At 37.3% G+C, this 13,788-nt stretch overlaps 1 protein-coding gene across 1 annotated transcript in view; it reads left to right on the forward strand.

The window, feature by feature from the left end:
* The window catches only part of SUMO2 (small ubiquitin like modifier 2), an 8,137-nt gene extending 699 nt beyond the window's left edge, over positions 1-7,438 (forward strand). The window contains exons 2-4 of the mRNA XM_085304545.1: positions 1,323-1,454; positions 4,615-4,686; positions 6,263-7,438. Coding sequence (XP_085160671.1) covers positions 1,323-1,454; positions 4,615-4,686; positions 6,263-6,325 — 267 coding nt within the window. The 3' untranslated portion in view covers positions 6,326-7,438. The remainder of the gene's footprint in view (positions 1-1,322; positions 1,455-4,614; positions 4,687-6,262) is intronic.
* Positions 7,439-13,788: the final 6,350 nt, after the last annotated feature.

Below are 13,788 nucleotides of genomic sequence, written 5' to 3' on the forward strand. Positions count from 1 at the left end.
TTAGGGGGAGAGGCAGGTCCGGAGGCGGTTGCTGCCGTTGCCCTCCTCCTCCTCCTCTTCCTCCTCCTCCTTCTCGTGGGGCTGCATCCGGCCTCCCGTGCGCGGCCGGCGGTGGCGAGGGCGCAGCATCCCCGCTCGCAGCCACCCTTTCTACGGGGCACTTGCCAGCCCCTTCCCATATGGTGCTGGCAGCAGCGCGCCGGGGCCCTTCCGCCGCGGGCGGGCCGGGCGGGCGGGCATCTCTCCCGGCCCCTTTTGTGCTCCCTCTCGCCCGGGTCCCCTCCCGGCGGCTCACGGAGGCAGCGGGGAGAAGCGCGGGGCTGAATTTTTCAACAGCAGGAGTTTTGGAAAAAAAAAAAACAAAACAAAACAACAATACCCCCCCACCCAGCTAAACCCCACAACCGTCAAACACCCTGCTGCCGCGCATTATTTATTTAATTTTATTTTAAACGGACTTTGAAGGCTCCGTAAAATAACAGGCTGGGGCCGCCCCGGCACGGACGGCCCCGGTGTGCCTGGTCCGCGGCCCGGCGCTGCGGCGTGCGGGGATCTGTCACATGGCGGGGACCCCGCTCCCTGGCTTCGGCCGCTTTTTTTTTTTTTTTTTTTAAGCAAATACAGCTGAAAATGATTTTGGCATCTTTCGGAGCGGGCGCTTCCGAGGAACGGGGTGGTGTTGAATCGTCCCTTTGCCTTTGCCTTAGCTCTGTGGATCAGAACATGAGCAAGGAAGTTGGTTCCCTGTAATTTCTGTGTGTGGCTTCTTATGGAAGCGAGAGTATTGGTCTGCTTATTTAGGATTTTTTTAAAATGTTTTTCTGGAAGAGAAAGCTTATTTCTCATCATATTTTGTCAACTTTCCAAAAATAGTCCTTTAAAGTATCTTAAACTTTCCTGAGAAGCTCTGTAATTAGCATGAAAAAGTTTGAGATAAAGTGAGAAAGAGACTTGCCAGCGTTTGAGCTAAAGTAAATAATTTTATCGCTTTGATAGGAAACTATAACATTGCATATTTTTGTGCCTTTGACAGAAATACCTTTTTAATTTGTTGAACTGGATAATAATTGTTCGTTGTTACTTTGCATGTTAATCAGTCTCAACAGTGGCAACTAATATTGTTAGGGGTTTTATTGGTTTTCTTGTTTCAAATTAAAGCACTGACCTTTATTTCCTAATTTAAAGTTTGAAGTTGGTAAACAGCAATAACAACTTCAGTTCATCCTTTTTAATGAATTGTTGCACTTTGGTAAAATGTTAACTTCTTGTTTCATACCTTTTAAAAATGTGCTTTTTTTTTCTCCCCCCCCCCCCCCCAACAGGAAGGAGTGAAGACTGAAAACAATGACCACATTAATCTGAAGGTGGCAGGGCAAGATGGGTCTGTGGTGCAGTTTAAGATTAAGAGGCATACACCACTTAGTAAACTAATGAAAGCCTATTGTGAACGACAGGTATGGTTCTTGTATGAACTTTAGGAGAACCAGTGTCTTGGGGAGAGATGATGTCCACAGAGGTGGATGAAGACAGTAAAGTCTTAAAGCTATATGAATGTGGAAAATACTAATGTTTTAATAGAAACCAAGTATGCTGTAGACACTGTTTTGTTATTCAGGTCTGTTACAGAATAGACCAATAAGAGTTGTAGCAGGAAACAGGTAAAATAAGTGATCAGTTGTTATCTTTGTGAAATCTGCTTTATAGCTCTGGGCTATTGGGAGGCTACTGGTACTCTATTACTCAAAAATATCAATATGGAAATGCTGGGATAGGAACCTGCAGCATGAAGTTAGGATGGACAGTTGAATGATGGATAGAGGTATTTTTATAATGCAGAGTAAGTTCTTGGTCTGATTGTGGATTTCTGATTTATTAGCTTAACATTATCGTATTAAGGTGAGAGAGTATCAGTGAGTGTTTCAGGACTTAAGGGTATCTAATGTCAGGCTTGGGAAGGAACATGTACGTGTAATGATTATTATTATTATTTTTTTTTCTCTTGTGGCCTAGTTGTCAAATTGATCCTCTGAGGGACAAAATAGGTATTTTGCTAGCACGGGCCAACTGCAGCCAACCTACTAGCTTACAGGTAGCTATTGCAAGAAGTTCTGAAAATACCTGTGGAAGAATAATGTTATTTAACACTTTCTCCTGAAGCAGTTGATGAGGAAAACTTTGTCTATGCTGCTGTCCAGGAATTTTTGAATGTCTGCTTTTGGCCTGCAGAGGCAGCAACTTTTTAAAAGTATTTGAGATTGGGGAATTTTGGTTTGTTTATTGGTTTAACAGATATTCAGTGATACTACCGAATAAAATCAATATAAAATGTCTTTATAAATATTTCACAACAAAGATGAAATCTAATTCATATGCGTAATGGTAAAACTTCTTCAGTTTACTCTTTGGTCACAATAGTATAGCAATACAAATTAAAACAGGGTGAGCTGACTCTTACTGAATTTGCTTTGTATAGGTGTTCTGGAGATACAGTAGTGAATGCTTGAGGCTATGGGCTTTTTTTTTCCTACTTCTGCCGTTGAGTCATGTTACATTATCTAAATCACTGCATATTGCCTTTTCCAAACATAAAGTGCAGGTATATCTCTTTTTGGGGGGGGAGTTTGAGGCTCAGTTAATTGTTTGTTAAGTTCTGGAAAAGGTTATATGAGAGGTGTTATTCATACTTAAGTCACCTGAATGCAAATCAAAGTGAAAATTTAAGACTTTTTATCCAAATTTTTGTTCTGTTACAAAAAAAAGTTACCTTAAAAAAAATCCCTTCTGATATGAATTTTAAATAATTACATTTTCAAAGGATATTTCTGTGGAGGTGGACTCTTTTAAACTTTTGTTTCAAAGGTGCTTAATGCTCAAACTTTGTTTGAAATCATTTTTACTGACTGTCTCTAAACGTTAGGTTTTTGTTTGTGTTCCAAACAAGGCATATTCTTATCTTTAAAATCTGTAAGATGTGGACTTTAGATTTAGTTTTAGAGAGGTGTTAGCTGCATACAGTAGAGAACTTAACAGTTTTAAAGAGTGAAAATCATATATTACATCTAGTAGAACTAAAATGGAAGCTGTTAAACCTTGGATGGTATGTTTGGATTATCAAGACTATATGTGATTATTGTAAGTGGGAAAAGATGATCAATTGTACGTACTCAATATTATTGTGGAGGCTAATCTTACCAAGATACAGCTTTTTCTTATGTTCCTAGCTAGCATTTATTCAGCTCATAAAGTTGTTAGGAACTTGCAAAAAAAATAACACTTTCAGAAAAAGAAATACATATTTTAAGAAACACAATGTCTGAGAAGACAGCTTAAAGCAAGGGTTGCTGTGCAAAAATGTGTTGCTGACACTTAGACACATGGTTTTCTTAAAGAAGACGATGTTCTAAGTGAACATAGCAGAATCTGAGTCACACTGAAGATGTTTTGCTGTGAACTTTGAAGTCCTAGGGAAAAGTTTACTCATCAGAATATACTTTATTAAAACATTTCTCCTGATTAAATCCATTTTTCAAGAAAAATAATTACTATGCTAAGTTTTCTTTTGTTTGTAACATTTGCTCTTGTCTAGGTAAATGGGGACTTCTTTTGCTATTCAGGTGTGCCAAAGCAGCACCATCCATACATTGGATTAATTTCAAAACCAAGTAGTCTTACTGTACATTTAGATACTTTGTAGAAAGAGTAGACACAACTGGAAGAAAGTAGACATGGAAGGAGCTTGACTCTGTTCTTGGTTGTATCTTCAAACTTCATTCTTGCTGTGTAGAGTTCAGCGTACTATGAAGTCTCTTTGAAAACTAATGTGAATTTTTAAGCTTATCTTAATACATGGCTTTATTGTTCCTCAGCTATCTCTTTGAAACTGTCAGCTCAAGTGAGAATGAGAAGTTGTATTTTGGGGAATGGAAAAGGTCAGCAAAATGACTAGTGAATGTGGCAAAAACTTTTGATTCGCTGTGATGCTCTTCATTTGGTGGTTTATTTTCGGAATTAGAAGATCCTTTTAACTTCTTGGAAAGTTCACTTCAGCTGTATTTGTTGCGTTGGTTTCTTGTTTGTATATATTTAAGTTCAGAAAGACATCATTAGCTACTGCTTGTTACTTCAGACTAATAGATGGTGGTTGTGTTTTTAGGGTAAAAAATGCTTGATAATATATTTGCTTTTGGGGAAAATCAAAAAAAATGTACTGGATACTACTACTTATTGGCATGTCTTATCCAAAGTGTTACATACACTTTTAAAGATCTATTTAATATTCAAAAATACTATAAGAATCTTGCTGGTTTTGGCCTTTGGGGTGGGACTTGTGTACTAGAAATCATTTTAATTTACAGTCAGTGGGGGCACTCTTCACTGCTTCTCTTAAAGTTGCACTGTGTCCAATCACTTAATATAAAACATACTGCAAGGATTTGTAGTGAAATGCCTCATAGTTAGTTTATGAGGGGAATATGAAAACTACATCATGAATTATGTATGGTGGCTTTTAAAAATATGTTCGTGGTACAATTCCAGTGACAAGCTGAAGAGAAAATAATAGTAAGTATTTTTACACAAGACTTACTTCCCTTTATGTTGCTTCTCTTTGTCTAGGGGTTGTCAATGAGGCAAATCAGGTTCCGGTTCGATGGGCAGCCAATTAATGAAACAGATACACCTGCACAGGTAAACAAACAGAAGCAAATCTTAAAACTTCAAGTTTACTGCAGGAGTTGATGCTTCTGTTTATTATGAAATACTTGTGTAATTGCATACATTATTAATAGAATTTGATTTTTTTAAATATATAGTTTTAGGGGGGCTAGTAACTGGTTTAGAACTATTAGAAATAGATTCTGAGATTTCTATTTTAAGTAATAAGCCTGTATCACTATAATAACAAGTTAAGAAAACGAAGTATGGTGTCAGCAGGTGGTAAGCCATATTATGAGTGTTGCTTTATTGATTCACGACTCTTGAGATAAGAATTGGTAAGGTAAGAACTGAGTTTTTCTGAAGTAATAGCTTTATGTTTCATAAAAACTTGCCAGGATATCATCATCAGTTCTGTTTGTAAGCTTGCACATTGTAATAAGAAAGTCATTTTCCATTATTTCTAATTGGAAGCTGTGTTTCAGGCATAAAATTGTAGCATATTGGGAAGTTTGGGTTGTCTGTCTATATTCTGGTTAAAACAAAGGTCATTGTAACAACTGAATGGTATGTTCTGACTCTGAGCTTTTTTCTATACTATCCTATTCTGTTTAAACAACCATTCCAAGTGACACACTTTTGTATGCTTTTAGACTCACTTCTTAAAAGGAACTCTTTGATTGTTTTTGAGTTTTATCAAAGATCTGTATTTTCTAAGCAGATGCTCCTAAGAACATGCCTCTTACAACCAATAATCCTTACAATTTTTAATTTAAAGTAGTAAAAACTGAGACTACAGGCTGTTTTTCTCTCCATTTGTGTTAGGTTGAAGCTAAGAATCAGTTATTTATAGCTGCAGTAAATGCCATGTTTGGTATCCTGGAGCAGAAATTGAGACTGTATAGAAATACAACTCTCATACATTAGTTACAGCAAGTCTTTCAATCTTGGTACAGATTTTGACAGCAGGTAACATTAACATCTCAGGAGTATCGATTGGAAAACTTTACTGTGAAAAAGAGACTTGTAGTAATAAAGTATTGTTTTCATCTCAGCAGTTTGTTACATCGTTGACCATATAATGTGCCTGAAATGGTCTTTAATTTTTGTGCTTGCTGATACTCTGTTTTGCTGCCTGATTGGGCTAGGGACCTTAATTATAGTCTGCTTTCTTTAGTGCTGTAGCTGAAGCTGTTTGCACATTTGAACAACAAAGTGGAATTATGATAATGTTCTAAGGTAAACTGTGGAAATAAATGGGAGAAAAAGATGCAGTAATAAAGTAGGCAAGAGAATTACAGCACTGTGATGTCTGACCTTTTCCACAGGAGTATCATAATGCTCAGTTAAGTTGTATACTAGAATTCATTATAGGACCGCTCTAGTTATGCACTACAGTTACCCTCTGGGGTGTTTTCCACATCATTTCTTTACTTTTGAGTTATTGTGAAGCAGCTTAATTGCACAAAGTGATGATGGAGGGAGGTGGTGCTCCTAGATAATTAAATTTTGTAAAAGGTAGAAGTGAAGATAGGAAATAAAAGAACTACCCAGCCTATAGTAGATATCTGAGAGGAGTTGAAAGCCTTTTTTCTCTTTTCTGCTGTAGTTGGAAATGGAGGATGAAGATACAATTGATGTGTTCCAGCAGCAAACAGGAGGAGTTTACTAAAAATAAAATAAAAAAAAGAACCTGCTACTTTCCTCTCCAGAACTGTGCTCCCACAGGCAACACATTCACAATTAGAAAAATGAGACTTGGTTCAGCCACATCCTGACTACTGCAGTATAGTTTTCTCTCTTCTCTCTGATTTTTTTTTCCTATTCCTTCTATTGTACATAAAGTAACTGGTGTATGTGCACAGACATAATGCATATTTTTTTTAAACTAAATGGCCAATGGTATGTTTTGATCAACATTTAATGGAGATGGGGTGGGAAAACAAAATGGTTCTGTGAAAATGCCCCTTTCTCCGTTAGTGGCATGCTCCTTCTACTTTTATCTTTATATTCCAGTAAGTTATTTTGCTCTCACTGTTTAAAAACAAAAACCTTGCATACCTTGTTTGATTGGATAATTTCAATGTTTTTCTTTTATCATTGTAAAACCAAGGACAATTTTATAACTTTTTTGTACGTAGCTGTTACATGTAGAGCAATCTCTGTCTAAGTAGAGGTAAATTACTCTTAAAAAAAAAAAAAAAAAAAAAAGGAAAAAAAAAGATCCTAGATAGTTTTCCCTTCAAGTAAAGCGTCTTGTTGTTTAAATAAACTTCTTGTTTAAAATAATCAGTTTTCTTTATTTTTCTGTAGAGTAATAGTATTCAGCACTTGTAGTTCTTTCTCTGCAGCACCTTATGCTCTTTAATTCTCAGAGTTCTCTATGTGGTAAGTAAATAAGCATAATCTCCTTTTACAGTGGGGAGATTGTCAGAAATTGAAAGGCTTCCTTGAGACCTCTCAGTCAACAGTTGAACTAGAAATCCGTTTTCTCTTCTTTTGATTTGTGTATATGTTCTGTTAAGCCAAAAATGTTTGACTAGGCAAACTGCAAAATACTGGACTATCTACTTATGGCTTTGGGTTGAGCTCTTTTTGTCAATTTTTAATAGAAACATCGATGTTGTTGTTATAATAGCTTATTTAAAACTGTATTTGAATGCTTTTTGATGTAAACATTAAGTTATAAAGAACAAATCATTTCGCTAAGCATTCAATTTTCCATGCTATCAAATGAGAGATGCTTGAAAGTGTAAAGCAAAAATAAAAAATGGAGTTCTCTTTTTGGCTGTACTCAACTATGATGATGAACATACCGAGCTCTGCTTTACCACTGTGGTGTTCCTGCCTGAAAGGGGAAGAGGCTGCCTCCCTTGAAGTACTGAAGGGAGCTAATAACAATGGTGTTTTTCATGACTCTTCCACAAGGCTGTTGTTTTTGAGTTGTCTCATGGGGAAGCTTAGGGGTTGCAGTAAAATCCATGATATTCATGAGATATTATACAGCTGTCTACTCAACAGCCCCAAACCATTCTCTGATTTCCTAGGAATGTTCTAAGGTTTTGTGGTAGTTGCAGTAAGTTAACATTCTTTTAGTTATTAACCAGTTAGCAGAGCTCAATTTTGGTGGTAGTTTTTGCAGTAATTAATTTGAGAGGTGGCTATTATACGTGAGGCCTCTGCCTGCTACATCTGGAAATGCCTTCACTTTGTGGCACAGTGGTGTGTCTGTGCGTTTAGATGATGGACATTGATCTGTTCGACTTCTGTCACAAGTTTGATAACACACTTGATGTCATATTAATTGCATCTAATGAAGATGATAGATGTGTTTTTGCTCTTACTTTTGACTGACTGTGCAGCTGAACATGTAATTTGTTGTATGCTGGTTTTTTTATTTATTTTAGGGATTTCAGCTGCTAAGCAGACTATTTATTATTGTAGTATATGTCTTCTAGACCTCCGTGCTGTATTGCAAGGTTGGAATTGCTTCTAGTGAACAAATATTTTTGTGTCTAGAACCACAAAGGCCTGGAAAATTTGTCCTTTAAAAAAGTTATGTATTTCAGCACCTTAGTTCACTTCTAATTTCGTGGTTAGATATGGAGTACATTCCTTTCTGTCTTTAGAGTCTCTGGCTTTTGTCCTGGCTAGATTGCTGATAACAATTTATAGAATTCTTTCAATTTTATATCATGCCAAGACTTCTGCCAGGAAAAAAATGTCTTTATTCAGCCAAAAAAAAAATGTTTAGACTTGTGTTAGTTTCTGAAGAAAGGGTGAGGTCCTCTTAAATACAGCTTTATTCGGCCTAACTTCAGACTGTGGAGCTCAAAACTCCCTGTTGTATATTGCCTCCTATTTTTTCTTTCCTGAAGCAATATAAGTAAAATGCCAGGTATTGAGCAGCGTGTTTTCAAAAACAGTATCTTAATTTTGTGAAGTATTACAGTGATGCTTCATCTGTCATGAACTTATATGCAGAATTCTTGTAATATGATGTTCTGCAAACAAAATTAAACCATCTAGCATGAATTTTGACTAGCTTACCAAAATTCCCATGCCCAAAAAAAAGAGGGGGGGATCATAAGGCTTCTGAGCCAATAAATTCAAATTTCAAATCAATATTTCAAAGCAGCAGCTTTGAAAATGTTCCTTAATTCATCGTAAGCTGAAATGTTCTTTAACGTTTAGCAGCAGGCTGTTAAACCAAAAAATGAAGGGATATTGAACAGTTAAACTAAATTTCTCCTCTTTTAACATCTTTTTTGCTATTCATCTAAGCTTGCTCCTGATATGCTTGAAATAGTTCCTCTAACAGTGCTGAATGATGTTTGTGTAAGATGGCTACTGCAACCAAAACCTTGATGAAAGTGGCCTTTTCCAGTAGATGTTTTCTTGATTAGATAAAATCACTGTTTCAAAGAACTTAATTGACTTAATTCTAGAGCCTGAAACATTTAGTTTAGTCTAGCAAACTGTTTAGATGGACTGGGCTGACACATTCTGATGAATAACCTATCTGTTCATGCAGCCATGTAGAAATACTAACTTTTTCTTTCCAAAACAGTTTTTAGAATACTTTTCTTCCGTGGCTTTGCAAATATTCTCCTTATGACACAATTTTCTTTGTAGCTTGTCAGGACTGTTACTTAGAGAATTTACCTGTTGATTCCTGTTTGCTGGAACCTAAGTAATTTTCATGTTACTTCACTATGAAAACTTTTGCTAATGATGATGATTCAGAAGAGGTATGAAGTATAAGGCTATAAACTATTAGCTTTTATCAAGTATATTTTTGGAGCTCATTTAGTTGTTAGAATAGGCCAAACAGTTCTTGTATTTAGACTAGTCGCCTAACTGAGTACTAGAAGACCCCATGTGAGATGATAGAGAACTGGCCATTGAGCTCTTTGCTAGTTGACAGACAAATCCTTCATGCTTGTTAAACAGCTCGAATCTTCCAAAGCCTGGGCATATGGGTTTATTACCCACAAATTTCAAGTAATGTGTTTTAAAGTGATTGTCATGTAATTTATGCCCAGAGCTTTTATTCCTTTCATAATTTTTAAATGAAGAAATTGAAATAGGTCATGTTAATAGGATACAACACTCTAGCAAATTTTTGTGGTCGACGGGACTTTGCTTTAGTGTGTGTATGCTTTAGTTCCTCAAACACTTGCTGTTTCAGTTGTGAAATGGACTGTTTTTTTCCCATTATTCAAAAAGATGCAACCAATATTTTCAGACTTAAATAGGTACTTAAAACATTTTCATTCATGTACAGGGATGACAATGATAAATTGAAAGCACAGCTGATGCCAGTGGAACACCCCCCCCCCCACACACACACACACTTAATACCTGAAGCACAGATGGGGATAATAACTATTTAAAAGGACTGTTGTGAGGATCAACATTAAATGGTTTGAGGTGCTGATTTAGAGGTGGTTCTAGAAGTACAAAGTACTATACTATGCTTGACAATGTTCTGAATTGGAATATGCTAATCTAGTAAAAGTGTAAGGAAATACTCCAAGTGGTAACATGAGAGAGACTCTTGCGCTGGCATACAGAGATGTTCTTGACAAAAGAAAAAATGCTGAAGTAGTACAAATTAATTGCTGCTACAAGATAAGTACAATATCAAAACAGATGCAACATCTCTGCAAGGTTATGTTCAAACCGGACTGTTCTCTTACAAGAATATTCCTTTCTAACACCTTCACTTCATTACTTCAGAGTCAGACTATGTAATGTAAGTACTGTCATTGTGCCTGTTGTATACTGGTTCTATTGTGACCATTACTACAACATTAATGAAAAGGTATAATGTGACTGGCTCAAAGAAATAATACTTTCTGTGCTTCAGTCAGTTGGAAACAATTAAATTTAAGGTATAACAATTTGTTTTCAAAGCTAAAAGTGAAAACTCTGTGCTTCCTTGATGTTCATCTACTAAATTGAAAGTGAACAACAAATGGAAGGATTCTTATTAGAGCTTTAGATTGTCACCTCTTCTCAGCATGTTTGTATCAGCTGGTATGATAGGGTGTTCTGAAGTAATGCATCAGAAGAATTTAAAAGCATTTAAATAATTTTCATTATTTTTTAATTGTATTGCAATTATAATCTCATACATTTCAGTGTATGTGTTACTGAGATTTGCTCGCTCCTGCTGTTATCTAGTTGCCAAACTGAATGTTCTGATCAGTGAATAATTCAGTCCTCTAATTTATCTTGCTTTTGTACTTTGTGTCAGAATGGATTGGTAGTACAGCACTTCTCCCTAGTGGTTAGGATGTAGAAATGTGAGTATGAACAGAGGATGGAAGACTGGGGTTTGACACTCAGCTTTTAGTTGGTCTGAACCCAGATGCTTAACCTCGGAGTCCTAGTTTCTTCACTAATAGCATGAGATTTATGTTTTCACTCTAACATGGAGATGCTGGGAGGTATAGCTGATGCTTATGAAATGGTTTGAGGCCCTTTGAGAGGACGAGTTTCCCCCTGTCCTTGAAGGAATCTCAGTTTATGCAGAAGGGATCAAATGAATGAGGAAGGTCCTGTGAGTAGGAGAGATGACTGGTGATGCTACAAAAGAAGTGGCTCACTATCAGGAGAGGTTGTAGAAATAATGAAGGTTGGAGGAATGCTGTAGAAACACAGCACAAGTGTGTTAGTTGGCTGAGAGCTGCAGTCAGAGTGATGACTAAGGGAAGAGTTGTGGTTTTTGACAAGGCATTAATGCTGATATAAGGGTGACTGGAGCTCTCAGGAAGGAGGATGGTTGTATAGGAGCCCAAAGAAGTAAGGTATGAAATAGGTTATTGCTCCTTAGTAAAGAAATAATTTCCAGGGGGTTGTTTGGGCACAGGGCACTCTTTGCAATGGATTTCATGCTGTTTAAGTGGACTGGATGCTGAAACAGAGAATCTAAGCCATAGATCTCAGTAAAGCAGATGTGTTGCCCTGAAATGCTGCTGAAGCATCATTTGCTTAAGAAAACTTCATAGTTTAACCAAACTTGGAAAAAACAAAAATAGGATGAAAGGAGCTCCTTGAGGACTCTGAGATACTGACTTCCCCTTCTAGTGATTACCTTTGTCTTATTACTGAAGTAACAATGCATTGGAGTACTCTGCCAGGCTTAGCAACACTGGAAGCCCAGACAAGAAGGGCAGTAAGACTTGTCCATTCTGCTTTTTATGCTGCTTACAGCTATGTCTGTGCAGCTTTGAGAAAAGTCTTGATTGTGTGATTTATGCATCTTTCCCACAACTATAGCTTACTGAAATAGACTTTATCTGAAGATATAGACAGAGGTACCAAAGCAAACTGTTGCAACTCCTGCAAAATACAGCATCAGTTTGGTAGGACAAACTGCTGAGTCTGTGGTATACCAGTCTTCCACTGAGCTTGAGCTACAGTTAACTTCAGATGATAAGTCTTTGGCAGCTCAGAATCCAGCTGTAATGGAGGCTAATAGCTTAGGCTTGTTTTCTGCCTTCAACTATGAATGATTAAGGGAAGAAGTTATCAGAGGAGACAAGAGTGAGTCAAAACCTCTTTTTTTGTACTATGCACTTGGGATAAAGAAAGAATGCCCCATGTGACTGAACCATAAATAGCAAAGAGACTGATGGCTTGAAGAAGAAACCCTTGGTCATGGGAGGATCATCAAGCTGAGGCTTTTCTCATGCCAGTGGTATCTTTCTTTACCTAACACTGATACATATTTCCTGGAGTGTTGTTCAGACTTACAGAAGCTTTGTGCATTCATTGCAGGATGAGTTTCAGCAACAGGTGGAATTGTTTGGTGTCTGAGGTTTTCAAACAGCTGCTAAGAGTTGTTCTGGTCAAATGTCATCATCCTGGGAAGGATCATAAACCTAGTTGCTGTAGTGATCTTCACAAACCTCTTGATCTTGTTATGGGTAAATAATTGGCAAAGGAGCTCTTGTTTAAAGATTATCCTGCAGTCAGGACTGTCTCAGTACCTCTGAGATCAGATGAGGTTCCTAGAAAATGCTAAGGCTTTAGAGTTGTAAAGCTGCATTTTAAAACTAGCTTTGTAAGAGGGAACGAGTTTTTCTTCATCTTGGGGGAAAAAAGAAAGACTCTGTCTCAGGGGTAGAGAAGTGTTCAAACTTCAGTCAAATGCTGTGGATTTGAATAAAAAGCATTTAGATGAGAAAATATTCTTGAAAGTTCCCAAGAGAATAGATGTTTACCTGTATGCAAGTAGGTATCATTTGACTTCTTAATACACAAGCCCAAGGGATGATAGAATTAAAACAGCAGTGTCATGTTGCTTAAAACTTCTCTTTAATCTACCTTTAAAAAGATTCAATGTGACAGAATTCCCTGGGGATTAAAAAGTGTGTGTGTTTGGGGGGGGGGTTGTTTGTTTTTTACAAGTTTTTTTAATAGGTCCTGTGTTTGTGTAGTGTTAGCAATTAAACTCCTTCCTGAGTCGTGTTAATAATAGGGCTGGTGATCATTCAGACACTACCTCAGTTCAGGTTGTGCAAGGACATGAATAGCTTTCCAGGCACAAAATGAACAGTTTTCTCTAGAAAAGTGTTTTGATGTCACTGATGCGAATTGAGTGAGATGGTTAGGATGGGCCAAATGGCATACTTTCCCTTTCTCCCCTCCCCACTTTATGCAGGTACTAATTAGAGTTGCATTTTCAGTGGGAGGTCCTGATTCATTAGTTTTGTAGTAAAAGTTGCACAAGTAGGGAAGCATCTGTGTGTCTGTGAAAGCTGCTACGAGTTCAGGATGCTCCTCAGCTACTAAGTCAATGTAGATTTGATGCAGATAAATTACCAAATGTTGACTGTTGGCGTATGTAATTTTTGTGCTGATGCTTAGTGGATGGATCCATAGCAAACAAGCATGCAACCTCATACCTTTAAGATGCAGGTGAGAGGTTTGGCTGGGTTGGTATGGGACTCCGGCTGCCCCCCCCCCCTTTTTTTTTTTAAATAATCCAGTGCTCCATTGTCCAATAACTACCTGTTATCAAGACTGATGTTGCCTGTGACCTGACTCTCCATGAAAAGGCACTGTAGGGATCAACCTCCTGATGGAGCACCAAACTTGTTATTTGATATTGCAGGTTATCTT

Source organism: Rhea americana, unplaced genomic scaffold, assembly GCF_003343005.1.
Source record: "Rhea americana isolate MKP2758 unplaced genomic scaffold, rheAme1 scaffold_21, whole genome shotgun sequence".
In the NCBI taxonomy this organism is placed as follows: Eukaryota; Metazoa; Chordata; class Aves; order Rheiformes; family Rheidae; genus Rhea; species Rhea americana.